This window comes from Callithrix jacchus, chromosome 15 (assembly GCF_049354715.1).
Source record: "Callithrix jacchus isolate 240 chromosome 15, calJac240_pri, whole genome shotgun sequence".
Taxonomy (NCBI): Eukaryota; Metazoa; Chordata; class Mammalia; order Primates; family Cebidae; genus Callithrix; species Callithrix jacchus.
Window position 1 is genome coordinate 49,346,412 of NC_133516.1, and position 24,424 is coordinate 49,370,835.

Consider the following 24,424-nt stretch of genomic DNA (forward strand, 5'->3'; position numbering starts at 1 on the left):
AATTACTATACAGATGGCATTGACGAATATTTAGTCGGTTAATTTTTATGACATCTTTTGGAAGGCTTCCAAAGTAAGGTTTTCCTGCCTAATATTAGTTAAGTTTAAAGCCTGTCATAGATAGGTTAAATATTACCTTATGATTTAAACACTCTATTGGTGATAATTCTTACTGATATCTTAACCTCTACAAAATGCTATTGTCTCAAAGACCCTGAGCACTACTGTTCACATACATTATTTCATACATCCTCTTAACAAATGGAATGGCTTGATTTAAATAATGTGAACTCTGAAAATAACTAGGTGTTATTGGTAAGTCTGCATATAAATTCTCAATTCAATTTCCAAGGTAATTAACTTAAATATGTAACATTGGTGAAAATATTTTAAAACCAATCACTGAAGTATGAGTACAGCAGGTCTGCAAATAATGTTACTTCATTCAAAGTTATTTTGTTATAATGTTGAGAGAAAAAAAAAAAAATCAATTCCTAGCCAAGGCCACTGTCTGTGTGGAGTCTACACATTCTACCCTTGTCTGAGTAGATTTTCTCTAGGTCCCCTGGTTTTCTCCCACATCCTAAATCTGTACATGTCAAGTGAACTGAATGTCTACACAGTCCCAGTCTGAGTGAGTGTGGGTGTGTGCTGTGTGAGTGTGCTCTGAAATGAGATGGTGTCCCATCCAGGGTGGGTTCTTTCCTTGTACCCTGTGCTCTGGCCACCAGAGACCCTGAGCTGGAATAACTGGATAAATAATGATCTTATTTGTTTTTATGAAATCTTTCTGAAATGTATACATGGCTCCTGACTATTTTAATGTGTAACATTAGAAATGTGTTGGTCTTCATTTAGGAGTTGGGTGATGTTTTTTTGAGCAGAAATATGCCATAGGAACTTAACTCTTGTTTATATCAATTAGCCTATGTACGGTAACACTGGATTCCTTATACACCATTTCCATTCAGGTCACAATTTCCAAGCACCTATTGAGGATGCTAAGTGAGTGTGTATTGTATATTATTTAGACAAAGAGATTTAAGAAATAAATTCTCCCCTTTTCAAAGGGAAACAAAAAATCATTTTCCTAAAGAAATAATGAATGTTTCTGGTAGAAAATTTTAATGTGATTTTGACACCAAGAACCCAGATTAAAAACTTGAATTTTAGTTCTGAAAAGTTGTGCTGCTCTCCTTACAGCTGAGGTAGGTTAAGCAGCACTTGATACACATTATCTCATTTAATCCTTACAATCTCATGGGATAGAAATCACCCCATGTTCATCTTACTGATTTAAAAATGAGGTTTAGAGACTTTGAGAAACTTGCACTCTGATTAAATTTGACCTCCGATCTATGACTTAAACTAACCTTAATATCAACAAATGAGTCAAAATTTCAAGGACTGAAAGAAACAGAATCTGGACTTCATAAAGATTCTAGTTTACATCAACAGTACTGAGGACCTCAGGGCAGTGTCTAGTTCACATGTGCTAAAAGAGAATTCATTCATCTCCTAGAAGAGCATTTCTAGACACAGTTAATATAAAATGAAAGAGAGTTAACCATGAGAAATGAAAGTATAGCAGTCCTCTCCCATTGGTTAATTCTTGAGGACAATTGGATGGAAAGAAATCAGGGAGGAAGAAAAGACAGGAAGAAGGAAAGAAAAAAGAATGGGGAAAGCAAAGATAAAAAGTCCTTGAACACGGAATACCTTGATTTCACCCAACTTTCAACTGGATACATAGAAAGAAAAAGGGCTCAACATCTTCGTACCTTAAATTGTAGAGACAGATTTACTGCTCCTGACCTTAGACTCCACATTAAACATTTAACAGCTTCTACAATAACAATCAATTAATAGAGGGTAGCCAGGAATTTAAACATACCTTAAAAATGAGCTCTGGATTTGAAGCAGCCACCTCTTCAATGTCGACACCCCCCTGCGGGCTGCCCACCAACACCGGGCCATTGCAGGACCGGTCCATCAGGATTGCTAGGTAGGTTTCTCTGGAAATGTCCAAGGCTTCAGCAACCATCACCTACCACATTAGTGGGAAAGTCAAATTAATTCAGCATTAAGCTGATTTCTACTTGGAAATCTATACGAACTTGCTACACGAATCAAACAGCTTCATTTTCAGGCCCTTAAAGCGCAGGGAGTCAGTTTGCAGAGATTTGAGAGTTCTGCTCTCGTGGTGCTCACAATGCCCATTTTTTACCTCCTTAATTGATCCTGTTAACTTGTTCCGTGGTGCTCACAATGCCCATTTTTTACCTCCTTAATTGATCCTGTTAACTTGTTCAAGTGACAGGTATTTGGTTTGCCTCAAGGAACTTTCCCCACTTTAATCTTTTTTTTGTTTGTTTTCCTTCCTCAAGAAACTGTGCAGCTTAAGAAATACTCTAGGGAAGTGGCTGTTATTTTAATTTGAGATATTAACATACACATATATATATATATGACTACACTGACTTTTCTCAGATTTCACTGGTGGAAAACCAAGTATGATTGCCACAGAAGGATTCTTTTTAATTTGAGATATTAACATACATATATATATATATATGACTACACTGACTTTTCTCAGATTTCACTGGTGGCAAACCAAGTATGATTGCCACAGAAGGATTCTTTTACAGTGTTTCTGATACTTCATATGTTTATATGTTTCTCTCTCTTTGATCACTATATTTCATTTTATATTTTCTTTTAATTTACAAACAGAATACTTGCTTGTCCAAAAATAGTGCAAATGACACCAAAAATATTGGAGAAATGAAAGCAGCCCCCTGCTGTACACCTCTACCTCAAACAAACCGCTCGGGCCCCAGAAGTCAGGGCCTACCAGGGTATGAGCCTACCAGGAACCTTTGTGATAACTAGAAAAAAGTACGCGTACCTCTGGGAAGATGTGGTCACTTGCCAGTACCATGACTGGGCAAGGGATAAGTGGAATGTCAGAATGTCATCCAATTCCACAAGTGAGAGGGGACTCACTGCCTCAGCCAGGTGTCTTTTCGCTCTGTAAAACTTGAATGGCATGTAACAGCCCTACCAAGAAAAACCACTGCTAACATTCTGTACCTTTTCTATGTATCTGCAAGTGTTGCAGTAATGGAATTATCCTACATGTGGAAGCATATTATATATACTAGAATGCTTGTCTTTCTTTTTTTTTGTAGACACAGTCTCACTCCATCACCCAGGCTGGAGAGCAGTGGCACAATCTCAGCTGACTGCTACCTCCGCCTCCCTGCAACCTCTGCTTCCCAGGTTCACGCGATTCTCATGTCTCAGCCTCCCGAGTAGCTGGCCTTAGAGGTGCCTGCCACCATGCTTGGCTAATTTTTACATTTTCAGTAGAGATGGGGATTCACCATGTTGGCCAGGATGGTCTTGAACTCCTGACCTCAAGTGATCTACCTGCCTTGGCCTCCCAAAGTGCTGGGATTACAGATGTAAGCCACACGCCTGACCTCTTTCTTAAAATCTTAATACTACAACTTAAATATCTTTCTAAGGTCTCTCTTCCTTGTGATTACACGGTACTTATACGACAATATTTATTTAACCATGTTCTCACTGTCTTTTTTTTTTGCTTTTAAGACAGGGTCTTGCTGTGTCGCTCTAAGGCTGGAGTGCAATGGCACAACCGTGGCTCAACTGCAGCCTCGACCTCCCAGGCTCAAACAATCCTCTCAGCTCAGCCTCCTGAGTAGCTGAAACCATAGGCATGCACCTCCATAGGCACCTAATTTTTGCTTTATTTTTTGTAGAGATGGGGTCTTGCAGAGATTTTTTGTAGAGATGGGGTCTACCCTCCCTGGCTTCAAACTCCTGGACTCAAGAAATCCACTCACTTCAGCCTCCCAAAATGTTGGGATTACAGGCACGAGCCACGATGCCTGGCCTGCTGACAGACATTTACATGAAATTCAATTTTCCTAAAATGCTACTTTAAAGAGTATTTTTATACATATATTTTGTTCATTTCTTTTAGTAACCCTATGAATAAGGATCCTAAACGTGAAATGCCTAGGTTTTAAACTGAATACTTAAAATTATGATCAGTACTGTCAAAGTGCCCTTGAGAGAGGCTGTTCCAACTTACACACCGAATAAGAACAATGAAAGATGTCTTAGATGTTTAAAGAACGTAGAACATTATTCCATAAATAATCAGTATTCCATAAATAATCAGTAATAGATGTGAAAATTATGAAAGCACTTACATTGCTTTTCTTACAAGTAGTTTGGTAATGGGTTCTACTTAAAATGTTACAGATTAAGTAGCATTAGATTTAAGCTACTCAGATACCACAAAAACACTGTTTTAGGTCACATGAAATGGGATAAATATATGATGATCTCAAAAGCTATAATGCAATGAATACAGAACTTCTCTTTTTCAAACTCTTGTTGAATTTACCATTAGTTAAAAATAAAACATACAAGTCTACATATTGATTTGTTTTATCAGAAATGGAAGTTCATGAGTATATAAAAACACTTTCTCAGCACACAGTTTTAGAATTAGCACAGAATCATTCTGATTTCAAGTTGGTTGTCCTCAGCAACAATGGAGGTCAAACCTTCAGCTAGTACCTAATTCTCTCAGCCTTCAGGTTGCATAAAACTGTCAATTCTTTCAGACTGAGGAGTAGGAGAATGTTTGAAGCAAAAATACTTAGTCCTATTCTTTCCTTATAAAATACAGTAACAACTTGTCACTTATAGTTTGCCTTTCTAGGCATCAACATTAATACAAACATTTTAAGAAATTAAGATAATCATTTCTTGTACAAGTTTCTCTAGAAGGAAAGAGAGTGGTTTTAAAAACTTTGGCACAAAATACAAAATGAGGAATGTATTTTGTTTATGCTTTCAGGTCTATGGTCTTAATACTGTTCATTTTCTAATACAGAGTTAGTCTAGCGAATAATACTTAATGACTTTCAGTAGTTATTTTTAGAAGCAACACAAAATTATAACTTTTTAGGATAAGTGTCATTCAAGAGTCCTATTCTTAATCTTCAAAAATGTCGACAGATGTGCTCTGTAGTCCACCAAATTTCTATTTGTGAAGCCCAGCTGCTGTCTGAAACAATTCTTGCTTTGTAGGAATAATGTGTGACTCTTTAAGAAAATGTCACTAGGAAAATAATTATCAAGAGACAATTCGAGAAATTTTATACAACAAAGACCAGTTTGCTGATGTCGTCATATCTTCCAAATGACACAGGATGTCAGAGTATTTTAGGAAGGGTTATAGAGTGATCTAAATGGATTCCACAAACACTCATCCCTGAGCAGCTCTATTAGATACATTTCAAAAGAGCTTCATCTGTGAGTTACACAAAGAATATGTTGACACATCGTCTTTGTGGAGTCCACCAGTAGAGAAAGTTAAAATTGAACTATCTACCACTGAATGTTTTCTTAAAAATACCATTCTACTTGAATTGTGGTCAAGAGATGATTGTTAGTGTATAAACTTTGTAACACACCCATCAACAGAGAAGATGAAATGAACATTTTCAAATTTTAAATTCATTATAGAGCAGCAAACACTACCAGTACTGAATGCGGGACTGCATGATGAGTAGCACTGTCTCATGGCCCTAGTACTAGCCCCAGGAACACAGAACACATTGGCACAGACTTAGAAAACAAATATCTGATATGTATAGATGTGTATATGTGTTTAAATAGCTTCTCAAATAAATTTAGATTCAAAAGATTCTATAATCTTGGGACTTCCGCTTCTGAGAAGATGGAATATTTTTCCCTATTCTTCCTGCTAAGTACAAATAAAAACCTTGGACATATATATACATAAAACTAAGGTGACTCTGAAAGTTATAGAGAAAACGGGAGACTAGCTAAAGAGCTTGAGGTCCAAGGAAGGGCATGGTAGTGAGTTCCCTGTGTTTTCTTTGGCCTCATAAATCTCAGACAGGGTGTTAGGTGCTAGAGAAGCCAGCAATCCAGAAACATTTATAGGCACAGACAAATATGCTAACACTAACAATAGCTGGTGAGCTAAAAAAATAAAATTGCAAAAAAAATCTCATAATGTCTAAGAAAGTTTACCAACTTGTTTTGGGCCACTTTCCAAGCCATCATGGGATGCATGTGGCCTGTGGGCCATGGGTTGGACAAGCTTGCACTAAGCCATTCATGAGGGCAGAGACTTCATGACTAACCTTCCCCAAAGGCTTTACCCCTTAATGCCAACATAATGGGGATTAAATTTCAACATGCTTTTTGGAGGGGACATTCAGACCACAGCATCCACAAACAGAAAATTCACCAATGACAATCTACAGATAGCAAATAAGCACATAAAAAGATGTTCAACATCTTTAGCCATTAGGGAAATGCAAATTAAAATAACAGTGAAATATCAGTACACACCCATCACAATGGCTAAAATAGTATCACCACCACCAAATGTGGGCTAGAATGTGGAGAACCCTGACTTACACACTGCTGATGGCAATGTAAAAGCAAACAGCCACACTGGAAAACAGCTGTCAGTTTCTTAAAAAAACGAATCATACAACTTCCATATAACCCAACAATTATTCCCCAAAATGAAGATTTATATTCATACCAAAAACCTGTTCCTGAATGTCTAGAGCGGCTTTACTTGTAATAGCCCAAAACGAACCAACCCGGATATCTTTCAACAGATGATGGTTAAACAAACTGTGGGAGGTACATCCATATCATAGATTGCTACACAGCAAGAAAAAAGGACTGCAATGTGGTTACTGTGCACGATATATGCCTGTATCAAAACATCTCATGTACCTCATAAATAGATACACCTACTATGTACCCACATAAATTAACAAAAGAAAATGAACTAAATGCTGATAAATACAACAATTTAGAGTTTTCCACAAAACTCTCCCTGAAAAGTAAAAACAGGATGTAACCACTGTAGTGTCTTGCAGCATGGTGCACTGGTAGGGACCACTGATCTGCGATGCTACGTCAATGGAGCAGACAGTTGCCACCCCAAAGTGTGGGACCCTAATTCGCTCTTAGGACAGACCTTCTAACCATGGATGCTTTTCAGTGCTGACACATGTGATCAGTGTAGTTGTATAGGAATTTAATGTTCAGCTATAGCTGTCTTGAAATTTTAACACAGGTCCCTGCCTTTTTATTTTCCACTGGATTCTGAAACTCAGGTAGCTAGTTCTAGTGTCTGGATACACAAAAGGGATGGCGAAAGGTAGGTTAAACAGGTAGGAAGCATTTGAATATCCTCAGTAAACAAGCTTGGTTTTTAGGCACACTGATGTTTTTCAAAGTTCTTTATTGCATTTATTTTCAAAGTTAGTGTGAGAGAGCTTTTACAGTTACTTGGAAGTTATATGCCATTACTGCTTTCCACGTGCTTAAAAAAAAAGTCATTTTGATGGGTGTGTAATGATATTTCATTGTGAACCAAGCACTGCAGGACACTGCAGTGGTGACATCCTGTTTTTACTTTTCAGGGAGAGTTTTGTGGAAAACTCTAAGTTGTTGTAACGTGTTATCTAAGGTAGGAGGGAGAGTTAGGTGCTGGTCTCAGTTCTACCACTCACAAATCTGTGATTGAGGCAGGCCCCTTTTCTCTGGGTTATTTTGTGTGTGGCGGGGCGGGGGGGCAGGAAGGGTGTCCACATGCTATACATACTTGGGTGCTTCAGCTGACCTTCATAATGCAATATACCCCCAGCAACAAAAATGGCTCAAAATTACAGTCATCCCCAAATAAGGAATGTGGCAGTTAGAAAACCACAATTGGTAATTCTGACAGACATGCCTGGGGTTGGGGGTCACTGTATGGGAGCAGCAAATGTCCCGCACTGAATATAAGGCTGTCATAGCAAGCACCTCTCAACCAAACAGAATGCATCTGAGTTTTCAGAGGGAACGCCACTGCTTGGTCACTCATCCTCACCTACTTTTGCTAAATGACACTAATAATAAATAATATTACTATCATAGAGCCCTTTTTATTTCTCCTCAAAGACATACCGCTTAAACAGATTGGATGAGCTTTAAAAAGTAAAATGGCATATTGCCAAAGAGCAGTACTTCATTAGGTTCTGTCAAAAACTAAAGAATGGTTTTCTTTTCAATTTTTTAACACATATATAGAAAATGACCCAACGTATCCATATTACCTTGTTAACTTTCACACCTTCTTTTGGAGTTTGTTTGGTCGCTAGATTGTACCCAATCATCTGTTTAGCCAGCTGTCCCACAACATTAGGGCTAAGAGAAAGAAGAAAAAAGAAAATGAATGTCTGTTGAAAATCATTTTAAAGCAGAGTCCTTACACACAGCCTCATGTCTACACTGCAAAGGGTTCACCTTCACCCTCACAAGACCCATGTGTCTTTCTGCTTATGAGTTTAGCACTGTACTAGAGGTTCAGTGAGAGCAAAATAAAAATGAATTCATGAATGAATAAATGAAACCAAAGAGGCTTTGTTGGACCTCTTTACCCAATAAGTTACAGTCATAGTAAAGAGATAATGCTGAAATGCATACCAGATTTAGGTAAGAGTTGACTGAAGACCCGACAGTGGAAAACTGGGAAGATACTGAACAATTAGTGGAATAGGAAGAGGGTAAAAATCAAAGTAAACAGTAAAAAGGTGTGTGACAGGAACAGGGAGAGGAAAGCGTTTAGGAGATGCAGGAGATGAAGTTGAAAAGACAGGCTCAAATAAAGGAAGGCTTGGACTATCAGGGAGAGGTACTCCAAACGCCACTGGTAATGGGGAGCCACTGTAGGTTCTTGAATAGGGGAGTGACATTATGGGAGTAGCATTTCAGTTGGAAGTTGTATCATTTCCAACATTTATGATGAATCATGGATTGTCTAGGAGAGAAGGACTGTCAAGTTTTTACCAATTAGTAAGAAAAATCCTTTTGTGGGAGCAGAAGGAAAACTAGGGCACTGCCAGAGCCCTCTACCTATGATTTCAGTTTCTTCTAGTTGCTCTCATCCCCAACCATCCTCCGTGTGCCTTTCAATCATGAGCAACACCTTCCATAACTGCTTGGCCCAAAGACAAGGAATTAAAACCTTCAGACTTACTCTTTAGTTAAATGAACACCTCCCTTCAAACCACTATTGAAGACACCTTTTCCTCTTCCTCCAGCTAAAATCTGGGCTTTTAAAACAATTTCTTTTGCATCTGAAAAAAGAAAATCCAGAGTTGGTAGCTGATTTTAAATTCTTTTTTTTTAAGCAACAAGGAAAGTAATAATGGCACATAACTTCCAGATAACTGGTAAAAGCTCTCTCAAACTAACTTTGAAAATAAATGCAATAAACAACTTCAAAGTAACATCAATGTGCCTAAATACAAAGCTTGTTTACTGAGGATATTCAAATGCTTCCTACCAGTTTAATCATCTAATACTCCATCTTCCCAGGGGAAAGCAAGGCATGCATTCCCTTGCTCTTTTGAGTGTGTCAGAAAAAGCTAAATAAATCCTTGAAGGAGGTATTAATTTTACTGTATAATGGCACTCCCATGTGGCAGAGGCACCGGTCTGCCAGTAAGAGGAGCTAATCATCAGAGATGTCAAAGGGAAGCCTGGATTATGTGAGGAGGGTTTAAAAGACAAGACGCGAAGGTCATAGTTAATAACTGCATTCTTGGAAACCAAGAGTTTATGGAGCAGTTGTTCTATATATTGATAGGGCTGGGCTAGGGAGGAGGAAATGGATTGAAACTAAAAGCAAGCTGTATTTTAAAATTACTGGCAAAGTTACAAAATATCCTAGGGGAAAGTGGTTGTGGAATCTTTGTTTCTCATCATACTCCAGGAATGAAAGAACTCTCTAATCTGGGCTTTTTAGACCAGAGTTATTAACGCAAATATCGTCCCTTGCAGGGAAGTTGGGTGTGTGAAGTATCCCAATGACAAATAGGGCCTTTAGCAAACAGGGTAGCTCCCTTCCCCAACCAAAAAAAAAAAAAAAAAAGCAGTCTCCAAATAAAACATATTTAATAAACCAAACAGCACACATCTGCAGACCACAGCTGATATCTTCCGTTTGTGAATCATCTTTGTTTAAAATTAGACAGCCCAATCAATCCTCTACAAGGATGTGAGAGTATTCTGATTCAGTACACAAGATTTAGAATCTGCAAACCCAGGTTTCAATCTGGCCTTCATCCCTCACTCAGCTGTGTGACATCAGGCAAGTTACTCAATGTCTCTTAGACTCAGTTTATTCAACTATGAAATGATGGTGACGGTTGTTTTAAAAATTAAATGAACACTATGAAATGATGGTGACGGTTGTTTTAAAAATTAAATGAATGCTTTATCCCAGAGCCTGAAAACTTATGGATAATTAAAAACTATTACCTCAACCAATTAGTGCATTTAATACCTTTGTATACTGTAAAGAATGATTACAGAGATGGCTAAACCAAAAAACTAACATTTGGTTGGTATCTGCCACTACTCAATGGAGCAAGCACTCTATTATTTCAGCTACTACTGTCATTGTTATCATTGTTACTCACAGGCAAGCAGGTAAAGGTTCAAACAGAGCCATGGAAGGTTTTATCATGAAGGCAATGGGGAGCTACAGGAGTATTTTACACCATGAAGGCATTCAGCCAGCTGATGTTGTCACACCATTGAGGCTCATTCACTGTCTTCATTCGTTAGTCTTCTTGTCTCCTGTATTTGCTTACATTCAGAAAGCTGAAGTCCACCTTTTTCTCAGAAGCAAACACAGTTCCTTCTTAGAATGCGGTCCTCTGTACCCTCTGGCAATAATTTCTGCCCTGCTTAGGAACCATCACCACATCGGTCAAGCCCTGTCTTATAATAAACTGGTTTCCATCACGCTGAGCAGAGGACAAGTTAATTATCAGAACTTCATAAGGAAAGCAGCCAAGTAAAATGAAAGCATTGCATATTTGGGACACTGTAAGAACAGTAGTAAGAGCAAGGATATTGGGTTTAAACAGGCCTTTTAAAATCTCCAACTTCACCTATCACTCTCTTCATAGAGAAGAAATGACTGAAATTCAGGAAGGTAAAAAGTAGCATGCACTTCTGTAAAGTGGCCATACTAAAGGAGTCTACAGTATAAGGATGATGTGAATAATAAATGAAATACAGTAGGTAAAGTGCTTGGCACATTTTATTAAAAGTCATACTATGACAGTTATTATCATTACAATGATTTTCAGCAATTAAGAAAAAAATGCCACACAGGAAGACATTTCCTGTTTTTCTTTGGAAGACATCAGGAGGAAAAAATACGTTTTGCTGTCTACTCAAATTTTTAATTGTGATCACTTCAAATTCTTTAAAATAACTGGCATTCCTCTGCCATTATCATTTTTCATATTCTTGTCATCCCAAAGAAAGAGATGATTTCCTCTCCGAGCTTTTCAGCAGCAAAACTTGAAAGCCAGACAGAATACCTAATTGAGCATTGTTAATTGGCACTACATAGGCTTGATTAGATCAGCTTTAGTCACTAACCGTCAAGACACAGAAACAGTTTGTATCCTCAATGACATGTTGTCAATTACATATGTCGCTATTTGACCTCCAGTCAAAAGGACTCCATGCCAAACATTAGGTAGACCAAGCAGTCAGTTCAGAGACTCTGCAGCCATAGATCAGGACAAATAGAAAAAAGATAACAATCTATGCACACCTGCAACCTACACCCCAGGCCAAAAATGAGTTCACTAAAATCATCTCTTCTGATTAGATCTCAAGTGCTAAGTCAATATAGTAAGTGAGCAAGCAGCAGCCCACAGTAAAGCAAGTTTTTCTCATCTTGAGGAAAACTCTCATGAAGTAATTTAACCCAATGCTTATTTACTCAAGGTGCTGAAAATTAAGTACGGCGACTAAATCCTACTCAACAGTAACTTGTCTCTTCATTCAGTATTTACCAAATTGATTCACATGTACTAAATGTCACTGTTCCTATTTATTTAAAGATCGGATTTCTCCTAAAACCCAAATTTCTGGTTTTTGTTTTTTGTGTTTTTTGAACATTGCCTCTTTGTTCCAATCCTGAACAGTATTAGAAAAATAAATAAATAAATAAATCCCATTCGTGAAATGCAATTTTTGTCTGAAAAAGTGAGATGATTTAACCATCCTTTAGGAAAACAAGCTAAACAGACAGAGGAAAAGAAATAACTCCAATAGTTTTTGGTGCTTTTTTTTTTGTTTTATTTTCATGCAGCAGAGTCTCACTTTGTCACTCAGGCTGGAGTCGGGTGGTGTAATCTTGGCTCACTTCAACCTCTGCCTCCCAGGTTCAAGCAATTCTCCTACCTCCAAGTAGCTGGGAGGACAGGCACTTGCCACAAGACTCTGCTAATTTTTTGTATTTTGAGCAGGGACGAGGTTTTGCCATGTTGCTCAGGCTGGTCTTGAAATCCTGAGCTAAGGCAATCTGCCCACCTCAGCCTCGCATGTTAAGATTACAGGCATATAATAGATTTTACATAGAAATAAACTGCAACGTAGACATTGATAACTATATTATTGGATTCTGAGTTGGTATAACTATAACTTGGGTCTGGATAACTCCAAAGTCTTTGCTCTTAATTGCTATTTTTATATGCAGTAGACTAAATATGCAATATCTTCACTAAATTTTGTTTCTTTCCTAGTAAATTTCTGAAAATAACCAGTACTCATGGGCTAGGTTTTCACTCAGTTTGATGGGAACCAATTTATTAGAATGTACATATATTTTAGTAGAAAACACTGTAACACATATCTGACAAACTTATAAATATGTAAGACTCTCAAATACCATAACACTTAAGAGAACAATATTTAGAGCCATTTCAAAAGTCTAAGCAAAACCTCACTCTATGGTCTTTTTTTTACTCTATTAGCTGAATTATAACAATGCTTTTGCAAATGTTTTCTTTTCATTCTTTACCACAAGTGTTATTCTAGTTATAATACAGTTTTATGCCAATTTTTATAGCTGCCCAATAGTCACAGGCTGGATAATAAACATTCTTGGAGGCAGCAGATCTGAAGGGACAAAAGTCAATTCATTAAGAAAAGCATAATCTAAATAGAGTACACATTTTTAATTAAGCAAGCTCTGTAAAATGTGATTCACTTAATTTTCTTAGTGATGGCATTCTGAAAACATACTCTTACACAAAGTAATGTTCACAAGACATATTTCAGAGCCACAACAGGAATCATAGTAAATGTCTAAAATGTTAATCAAATATATTGACAAGAGTAAGTTATTTTCAACTATTTTTTAAAAGCAGTTCGGTGATGAATCCACTATTTGTATTACTGAGCTGCTTTTTATTCAGCATTGCTCTTTTCTAAAATATAATACTTTCATAAATGCTAAATGGATTGCTGATACTGCAATGAGATGACTACTACAATGATCATCTATTTGGAGTAAAAAATATTGGACTTGTTGTGGAAACTGTTTCCTACGGTTCACTGACTGGAGCAAAATTGGAATATCCAGTTCTCAGCACAATTGCACTGTGTACTATATAGCATGGTGATCACCTTTCATGAGATTTGATAGAATTCCTAATTGAGAAAGTTAAATTGTATTTCAGTATTTCAGATTTAACTATTACCAGACAGAAAGGAGAAGGGAAAATGGAAGGCAAGAGAAGAATCGAGTATTATGTAAACATAAACTTTAACAAAGAATATACAATTATACAGAGATAAGTTAGAGTCCTCGGGGCCAATTTTCCTAAGGAAATAAGCCCGCTTCTGTGTTTGTGTTATAACTTCAGAAGCCAAACATAAAAATAGACAGTTACCAATCTTCAATCATTACACATATTTCCTCAAGTTAAAACCGGGTCGATGGGAATAAGGTGATACTGTGATAATTGTCCATATGTCCAAAGGCATCTTTGAGACTGAAATAATTATTTCAGCTTTCAACAGGTCTGACATGGGCTTTTCAAATTTGGGACAGAATTTCAAACATACAAGACTTTGGAATAAACCATTTCACCATTGATCACATCACTTGACTGAATGAGACTAGAGATACATGGTTCCCCAGTAGACTGCTGCCCATTAGAGATTTCAATCATGTATGTCTGAAACAGCCACTTTCAAAGACAAGTAAAAGACAGAAATAGGACCATCTCCAGGAAAAGGATTCTGTGATACAAAGAGAAAGTTATCCAGGGAGATATTATTTCAAATCAAGAAATCCTTAACTAATAAGGCTTTCATGTAAGTTTTAAATCTAAAATTTCCTTTTGAGTATGAGTCTCTATTATTAAAAAATTCCTTTACTGAGATACTTTGGGGATATGATAATGCCATTTTAAAGAGTTTATTGATTATTTTTAAATGATAATATCTTAACACAAAATATATTTATGTTTTCAATGGAATAATTTTTTAGTCCCAATAAAAATTCCTAAAGTGTATTAAATCAGTTTTTCATATTTGCAATACTCTTAAAATATTATATATTTATTACTATATTATAGGCCACATTAAAATCTGTAATATAAATTAGCCTACTCTTCTGATTTTATCACTAATCTTATTTACTGCTTTCATAACCATTAATACATATTTTGTTTGTGATAAAATTTTTAAAGGTAGATAAAAATTACCTCTAGAAAACCTCAATTCAGTTGTAATATCTTACTATTACTTCTCAGTAAAAGATACAGTCTTGCACTTTTCATGTAGTTTAATACTAGTAAGCTAATCTTACACTGCGTCAATTAGATTAAAAGATGTATTTCCACACGAAAGCCTTAGGATAGAACTCCCTAACACTGATGGAAAAAAAATGCCCATGTGACCTCTTCAATACCTGTAGCTAATTGAAGAATTTCTAACACTGTAAGAAACCACAGGACATTAAACAAATCTTTTGCAGATGAAGCCACTTGAAGAAATGACAGTTTTTCAGAAGAATACAAATTTCTTCAGAAGACCAAACTTCTATAAGAAATCTCTATTGATTAAAGGATATAGCAATCCTATTATGATATACGTTGACAGTACAAATACCTGTGCAACACTAGTAATTTCAAGAGATGCTGCAAACAGTCATGGAAGATAAAAAGCATTTATGAAAGCCAAAAGTATTTCTACTGTATTATGTGTATGTATTTGAAGAGAAGGAAGGATAAAGGAAAACTAGCTATTAAAAAATCATGTTTCCCCAATTTTCAAACCAAAGATGTGAGTCAGTCAGGGTTCACTTAAGGAGGCAGAACTACTATGAGTTATAGATAAGGGATTTATTATAGGAATCAAAGTTTGCACAATTACAAGAGGAGCTGAGAAAGGGAAGGTCTAAAAGTGAGGCTGGAGGATCCTAGGAGTCCCCAGCCAGCCAGGCAGAGGAATCAGCACCTCCAGATGGAGAAGTGAATGGCAAAGGAGGAGCTGGGGGAAAGGACTTTGGACTTGCTACCAAGTACTGTAGTGTGGATGCCTGTCTCAACAAAATCTCAAGTGGAAATCTGATCTCCAGTGTTGGAGGAGAGGCCTAACGAGAGGTGATTGGGTCATGGGAGAGGATCTCTTATGAATAGATTACCCGGAACTTAAAATAAAACAAAATTAAATTTAAAAATCAATCAATCACCCATCCTCAGGTACTCTTTTACAGCAACAGTAAACAGACTAAGACACCAAGCATCTCATCATGGGCCTGGGTCCATATTGCTTGGCAGAATCAACACTTGGGAAAAACAGCTGGACACAGGGCAGAGCACAGCAAGAAAAGGCTGGAGTCTTTTGCTAACATCTCTACATCTGTCTGTCACCACCTAATCACAATGAACTGCAAGAGGTAGTAGCAAATTCTGTGCCAACTCCTCTTTTAGTCACCTTGAACCCAAAAATATAAGGGGAAGAGAATTCTGGAAAATGTAGTTCCAGCTTAAACAAGGTGAAGCAGTACAAGTCATCACACCTGCTATCCAAAACATCTGACAGCAAAGCCCATAAGTGTCACAGTTTCAAAATGAACAGCTCTGAAACATCTCTGAGTGGCTTGAGAATCCATTTCTCCTTTAGTTGCAGATTATTGAAGGCTACTTGACATTACGGGGATTTTCTGGTCAACCTTAACCAGTGATGAGGAAGGGAAGAACAAAAGGTGGCAACAGCCAGAACAGCTCTAGGTGTACACACACTCATACCTTGCTGGTGAAATATAAACTCATGAAGGTTTCATTTTCAGAGCCAATTAGAATGACTATGAAATTTAAAATGTATGCAATGCATACACTGAGTGCACCTGTATGTAAAGATGTCTGTCTCACTTTTACTTCATATTACTAATATTCTCAGGTCATCCACCTTCTTGATTAGAAATCTTGTATTTTCCTTATTTTCTCTTATTTAAATCTTTTCCTCTCTCAGACCCTCCTCTACTGGTGATAGGCGCCTTCATAGACAATCACAATTACTGTCTGGAATCTTTCCCTGCTGTCCATTTACTGCCATCATTCACTGCCTATGGTCACTGGACACACTCCTGCCAATTTTCTCAGGCTTTCCTGTCCACAACTGAGGAAAATCCTTCACCTTCTCACAAGTAGGTTCTTTCAGATGAGATCCTAAAGCAGTGCGGCTGAGCCCTTAATGACCATTTTTTCCTTTACGGCATGAACTATATGAACACCCTCCAGGGAAAACTCTGGCTCAATTAGGCACCACTTCACACTAAACCTGAGACCTCTGTGCCTGCAGATCACCAGGCTCTGCCACCCAGTCATCTCCTTTTCATTCAAAGACAACATACCTCAGGACCTTCACCTCTCCAATCTGTTCTGCTCTTTGGAGGAACTCATTCTCCAGACAGGCAATGCAGACTGAATTCAAACTCCCTCTCAGACTCCTGAGCCCAGTGCAAATCAAGGAATTGGGATGGGCACCTTATTCCATACAGCTGAAAAATTTACAACAGTTAAAAAGTACCTGGAATGTCTGAAGGCAATTAGGAGGTCCATCTGCTCAAGACTCACAGAAAATCCTTTGAAAGAGCAATCCCACCTCCATAAAAATTGAAAAGGGAACTAAAGATTTTCATTGCAATGTAGTTACAATTGTGAAACACTAGAAATAATCCAAATGTCCACCAACATTTGGACACATTGGGAAAATCAATTTTATAATATCCACATAATGAAACAATAAAATGACATGTATAGTCATTAACAATCATTAAATATACTTTAATTATACTTAGGATCTGGGATACATGTGCAGAATGTGCAGGCTTGTTACATAGGTATACCATGTCATGGTGGTGTGCTCCCCTTATCAACCCGTCATTTACATTAGGTATCTCCTAATGCTCTCCCTCCCCTATCTCCTTACCACCTGACAGACCCTGGAGTGTGATGTTCCCCTCCCAGTGTCCATGTGTTCTCCTTGTTCAACTCCCATTTAAGAGTGAGAACATGTGGTGTTTGGTTGTCTGTTCCTGTGTTACTTTGCTGAGGATGGTTTCCAGCTTCATCTCTGTGCAAAGGACAAGAATTCATCCTTTTGATGGCTGCACAGTATTCCATGGTGTATACATGCAACATTTTCTTTATCCAGTCTATCACTGACGGGCATTTGCAACAGTTCTAAGTCTTTGCTATTGTGAACAGTACTGTAATAAACATATGTGCACATGTGTCTTTACAGTAGAATGATGTATAATCCTTTGGGTATATATCCAGTAATGGGATTGCTGGGTCAAATCCAGTAATGGGATTTCTGGTTCTAGATTCTTGAAGAATCACCACACTGTCTTCTAATTTACACTCTCAAAAACAGTGTAAAAATGTTCCTATTTCTCCACATCCTTTCCAGCATCTGTTGTTTCCAGACTTTTTAATTATCACCATTCTAACTGGCGTGAGATGGTATCTCATTACGGTTTGGATTTACATTTCTCTAATAATCAGTGATGATTAGCCTTTTTTCATTATTTGTTGGCTGCATAAGTGTCTTCTTTTGAGAAGTGTCTGTTCATATCCTTCATTGACTTTTTGATGGGGTTCTGTGTTTATTTCTTGAAAATTTGTTGAAGTTTTTGTAGATTCTGGATATTAGCCCTTTATCAGATGAATAAACTGCAAAACTTTTCTCCCATTCCATACGTTGCCTGTCACTCTGATTTTTTTTTTGGCTATGCAGAAGTTCTTTGGTTTAATTAGATCCCATTTGCCAATTTTGGCTTTTGTTGTCCATTGCTTTTGGTGTTTTAGTCATGAAGTCTTTGCCCATGCATATGTCCTGAATGGTATTGCCTAGGTTTTCTTCCAGGATTTTTATAGTTTTAGGTCTTACATTTAAGTCTTTAATCCACCCTGAATTAATTTTTGCATAAGGTGTAAGGAAGGGGTCCAGTTTCACTTTTCTGCATATGGCTAGCCAGTTTTCCCAACACCATTTATTAAATAGGGAATCCTTTTCCCAGTGCTTGGTTTTGTCAGGTTTTTCAAGGATCAGATGGTTGCAGATGTGTGGCATTATTTCTGAGGCCTCTGGTCTGTTCCATTGGTCTATATATCTGTTTTGGTACTAGTACCATGCTGTTCTAGTTACTGCAGCCTTGTAGGATAGTTTGAAGTCAGGTAGCGTGATGCCTCCAGCTTTGTTCTTTTTGCTTAGGATTGTCTTGGCTGTGCATGATCTTTTTGGTTCCATATGAAATTTAAAGTAGTTTTTTCTAATTCTGTGAAGAAAATCAATGGTAGCTTGATGAAGATAGCATTGAATCTATAAATTACATTAGGCAGTATGGCCATTTTCATGATATTGATTTTTCCTATCCATGAGCACAGAATGTTTTTCCATTTGTTTGTGTCCACCCTTATTTCCTTGAGCAGTGGTTTGTAATTCTCCTTGAAGAGGTACTTCACATCCTTTGTAAGTTGTATTCCTAGGTGTTTTATTCCCTTTGTAGCAATTATGAATGGGAGTTCACTCATGATTTGGTTGTTTCTCTATTATTGGTGTACAGGAATGCTTGTGATTTTTGCACATTGATTTTGTATCCTGAGACTTTGCTGAAGTTGCTTATCAGCTTAAGAAAATTTTGAGCTGAGATGATGGGGTTTCCTAAATATACAATCATGTCACCTGCAAACAGAGACAATTTGATTTCCTCTCTTCCTAGTTGAATACCCTTTATTTCTTTCTCTTGCCGATTGCCCTGGCCAGAACTTCCAATATTATGTTGAATAAGAGTGGTGATAGATGGCATCCTTGTCTTGTACTGGTTTTCAAAGGGAATGCTGCTGCCAGCTTTTACCCATTCAGTATGATATTGGCTGTGGGACTGTCATAGATAGCTCTTATAATTTTGAGATACATTCCATGGATACCTAGTTTTTTGAGAGTTTTTAGCATGAATGGGGTGTTGAATGTTATCGAGGGCCTTTTCTGCATCTATTGAGATAATCATGTGGTTTCTGTCATTAGTTCTGTTTATATGACGGATTATGTTTATTAATATGCATATGTTGAACCAGCCCTGCATCCCAGGGATGAACCCAACTTGATCGTGGTGGATAAGCTTTTTAATGTGCTGCTGGATTAGGTTTGCCAGTATTTTATTGAAGATTTTTGCATCAATGTTCATCAGGGATATTGGCCTGAAAATTTCATTTTTTGTTGTCTCTACCAGGTTTTGGTATCAGGATGATGCTGGCCTCATAAAATGAGTTAAAGAGGACTCCCTCTTTTTCTACTGTTTGGAATAGTTTCAGAAGAAATGGTAGCAGCTCTTCTCTGTCTCGTCCTGGGCTTTTTTTGGTTCATAGTTATTAGTTACTGCCTCAATTTTGGAATTTGTTATTGGTCTATTCAGGGATTTGAGTTTTTCCTGGTTTAGTCTTAGGAGAGTGTATGCATTCAGAATTTATCCCTCTCTTCTAGATTTTCTAGTTTATTTGCATAGATTTTCTAGTTTAATTACTATTCTCTGATAGTAGTTTGTATTTCTGTGGGGTGAGTGGTGATATCCTCTTTATCATTTTTTTATTATATCTATTTGATTCTTCACTCTTTTCCTTTTTATTAGTCTGGCTAGCAGTCTGTCTATTTTGTTAATTGTTTAAAAAAAACAGCTCCTAGATTCATTGATTTTTTTGAAAGTTTTCATGTCTCTAACTCCTTCAGTTCTGCTTTGATCTTACTTCTTGTCTTCTGCTTTTGAATTTGTTTGCTCTTGTTTCTCTAGTTCTTTTAATTGAGACGTTAGGATGTCAATTTTAGATCTTTCTTGCTGTCTTCTGTGGGCATTTGGTGCTATAAAATTCCCTCTAAATATTGCTTTAGCTGTGTCCCAGAGATTCTGGTACATTGTGTCTTTGTTCTCATTGGTTTCGAAGGGCTTATTAATACACTGGCTCAAAATTCTCACTATAAGCATAACAGTATGAAGTCAACCTGAGAATCTCCAGCTTGGTGGATGAAGGGGCATATGCCATTACTCAGGCTTCAGTAGAAAGATTTCCCCTCACAATGTAAACAAAGCCACAAGGAATGCCAAACTGAGCGGAGCCTACTTCAGCTTGGCAAAGCCACTGTAACCAGCCTACCTCTCTAGATTCCTCCTCTCTGGGCAGGGCATCTTGAAAAGAAAGGCAGCAGCCCCAGTCAGGGGCTTATAGATAAAAGCCCTATCTCTCCTACCAGAGGAAAGGGGTGCCTGTGGACACAGCTTCAGCAGACTTAAACTTTCCTGCCAGCTGGTTCAGAAAGAGCAGTGGATCTCCCAGCACAGCACTCCAGCTGCTAAGGGACAGACTGCCTCCTCAAGTGGGTCCCTGACCCTCATGCATCCTGACAGGGAGACACCTCCCAGCAGGGGTCGACAGATACCTCATACACAATAGCTCTGGCTGGCATGGGTTGGGTGCCACTATGGGATGAAGCTTTTAGAGGAAGGAACAGGAAGCAATCTTTGCTGTTCTGCAGCCTCCACCGGTGATACCCAGAAAAACAGGGCCTGGAGTGGGCCCCCAACAAATTCCAGCAGCCCTAAAGCAGAGGGTCCTGACTACTAAAAAAGGAAAACTGTCAGACAGAAAGGCATAGCATCAACATCAATAAAAAGGATGTCCACAGAGAAACTCCATCTGAAAGCCACCAACATCAAAGATGAAAGGCAGATAAATCCACAAAGATGAAGGAAAACCAGTGTAAAAAGGCTAAAAATTCCAAAAACAAGAATGCCTCTTCTCCTCCAAAGGATCCCAACTCCTTGTCAGCACGGGAATAAAACTGGACAGAGAATGAGTTTGATGAATTGACAGAAGTATACTTCAGCAGGTGGGTAATAGCAAACTCATCTGAGCTAAAGGAGCATGTTCTAACCCAATGCAAGGAAGCCAAGAACTCTGAAAAAACATTACAGGAACTGCTAACTAGAATAACCAGTTTAGAGAAAAACATAAATGACCTGATGGAGCTGAAAAACGTAGCATGAGAACTTCATGAAGCATACGTAAGCTTCAATAACTGAATCAATCAAGTTGAAGAAAGGATATCAGAGATTGAATATCAACTTAATGAAATAAACTGTGAACACAAGGTTAGAGAAAAAAGAGTGAAAAGAAATAAAGAAAACCTCCAAGAAATATGGGACAAATCAGCTACATTTGATTGATGTAGCTGAAAGTAACGGGAAGAATGGAACTAAGTTGGAAAACACACTTCAGGATATTATCCAGGAGAACTTCCCTACCTAGCAAGACAGGCCAATATTCAAATTTAGGAAATACAGAGAACACCACAAAGGTACTCCTCAAGAAGAGCAACACCAACACACATAGTCATCAGATTCAACAAGGTTGAAATGAAGGAAAAAATGTTAAGGGCAGCCAGAGAGAAAGGTTGGGCTACCCACAAAGGGAAGCCCATCAAACTCACAGCAGAAATCCTACAAGACAAAAGAGAGTGGGGACCAATATTCAGCAATCTTAAAGAAAAGAATTTTCAACCCAAAATTTCATATCCAGTCAAACTAAGCTTCATAAACAAAGGAGAAATAAAATCCTTTACAGAGAAGCAAATGCTGAAAGATATTGTCACCACCAGGCCTACCTTACAAGAGCTCCTAAAGGAAGCACTATATATGGAAAGGAAAAATCAGTCTCAGCCACTGCAAAGACATATCAAATTGTAAAGACCACCAACACTATGAAGAAACTGCATCAACTAATGGGCAAAATAACCAGCTAGCATCATGACAGGATCAAATTCACATATAACAATATTAACTTTAAATGTAAATGGGCTAACTGCCCCAATGAAAAGACACAGACTGGCAAACTGGATAAAGAGTCAAGACCCATCAGTGTGCTATATTCGGGAGACCCATCTCATGTGCAGACAGACACAGGCTCAAAATAAAGGGATGGAGGAAGATATACCAAGCAAATGGAAAGAAAAAAAAAAAGCAGGGGTTGCAATCCTTGTCTCTGATAAAAGAGACTTTAAACCAACAAAAATCAAAAAAGACAAAGAAGGGTATTACATAATAGTACAGGGATCAATGAAACAAAAAGAGCTAACTATCCCAAATATATAGGCACCAATATAGAAGCACCAAGATTCATAAAGCAAGTTCTTAGAGACCTACAATAAGACTTGGACTCACACACAATAATAGTGGGAGACTTTAACATCCCACTGTCAATATTAGACAGATCAATGAGACAGAAAATTAACAAAGATATTCTGGACTTGAACTCAGCTCTGGACCAAGCAGACCTAATAGACATCAATAGAACTTTCCACCCCAAATCAACAGACAATGCATTCTTCTCAGCACCACATGGCACGTATTCTAAAATTGACCACATAATTGGAAGTAAAATACTCTTCAGCAAATACAAAACAATGGCAATCATAACAAACAGTCTCTCAGACCATAATGCAATCAAATTAGAACTCAGTATCAAGAAACTCACTCAAAACCGCACAAGTACATGGAAACTGAACCACCTGCTCCTCAATGACTACTGGATAAATTAAGTATACTTTAAAGTATAAATGTCAGAAAATGCCCGTGTACAAACTAAGCTTTAAGTAGACCTTAGTGACTACTATTTTAAACCTCATGACTTGTAAATAGTTACATAGTTATAATCAAATCTAAATGAAGCCAGGCGCAGTGGCTCACTCCTGTAATCCCAGAACTTATGGGAGGATGAGGCAGATAGATAACAAGGTCAACAGATCAAGACCATCCTGGCCAACATGGTGAAACCCTGTCTCTACTAAAAATACAAAAAAATTAGCTGGGCATAGTGGCATGTGCCTGTAAGCCCAGCTACTTAGGAGACTGAGGCAGGAGAATCACTTGAACCCAGGAGGCAGAGGTAGCAGTGAGCTGAAATCACGCCACTTGCACTCCAGCCTGGTGACAGAGCACGGCTCTGTCTCCAAAAAAAAAAAAAAGAAATATAAATGAAATATAAATAACCAAGGTTGGGTGTGGTGGCTAATACCTGCATGCCACTTTGGGAGGCCAATACAGGTGGGTGCTTTGGGAGGCTGAGATAGGTGGGTTGCTTGATCCCAGGAGTTCGAGACAAGCCTGGGCAACATGGTAAAATCCTGTCACTGCATAAGTACAAAAATTACCCTGGCATGGTGGCACACATGTAGTCCAGGCTACTTGGCAGGCTGTGGTGGGAGGATCAGTTAAGCCCAGGAGGTCAAGGCTGCAGTGATCCATAATTGTGTCACTGCACTCTAGTCTGGGTGACAGAGTGAGACCCTTCCTCAAAAACAAATAAATAAATGAGCAATAACCTAACTATTAACTGAGGTACCTTGAGGAAGTAGGGAGTAGTATTACGGGTACAACATCATATCTTTTCTGTGTTAATTTAATTTTTTTTGCAATTGTCATGTGTTAGAAAAAAATTAAAAATAAGAGTTTAAAAACTGAGTTAAGTGTGGGTAATTATTCATAGTAGTTTGTCTTGAATATTTAAATACTCTTTTCTGTATCAGCCTTTACCATTTTACCACATGGGGCCAGGGGTGTGTATATCTGAGGAAGCGTCTAGAAGATATCTTAAGGACACATGGCTGAATTACTTATAACATGACCTCCTAAAGACTCATGAAAGAAAAATGGGACTGGTAGAAAAACGTTTTGCCCTTTTAAAATACTACTAAGTACTTTCTCATTCTATGAGAACTCAAAATTTTTTTTAAATGTCATGGTCATTGCCTTTCATAAACTTAAAATTGACTGGAAGAAATAGAAACAAAATTAATTACTTAAATATTTTAATTTATAATAAGCATTAAGAAACAAATTAAGTAGGAAGGGGAAATGGTGTCACATAAAGCTGGGCAGGAAAAAGAGAGAGAAGAGCTATTGATA

General features: G+C 37.8%; 1 protein-coding gene across 4 annotated transcripts in view; it reads right to left on the reverse strand.

Annotated features, from left to right (window-relative positions):
• The window catches only part of SUCLG2 (succinate-CoA ligase GDP-forming subunit beta), a 286,592-nt gene that overhangs the window by 140,712 nt on the left and 121,456 nt on the right, over window positions 1-24,424 (reverse strand). For all 4 annotated transcript variants that reach the window (XM_002758533.7, XM_008981988.5, XM_078351448.1 and 1 more), the window contains 3 exons: window positions 9,119-9,218; window positions 8,196-8,286; window positions 1,895-2,047 (listed from right to left, as the gene is read on the reverse strand). In XM_002758533.7, the coding sequence (XP_002758579.3) occupies window positions 1,895-2,047; window positions 8,196-8,286; window positions 9,119-9,218 (344 nt within the window). The remainder of the gene's footprint in view (window positions 1-1,894; window positions 2,048-8,195; window positions 8,287-9,118; window positions 9,219-24,424) is intronic.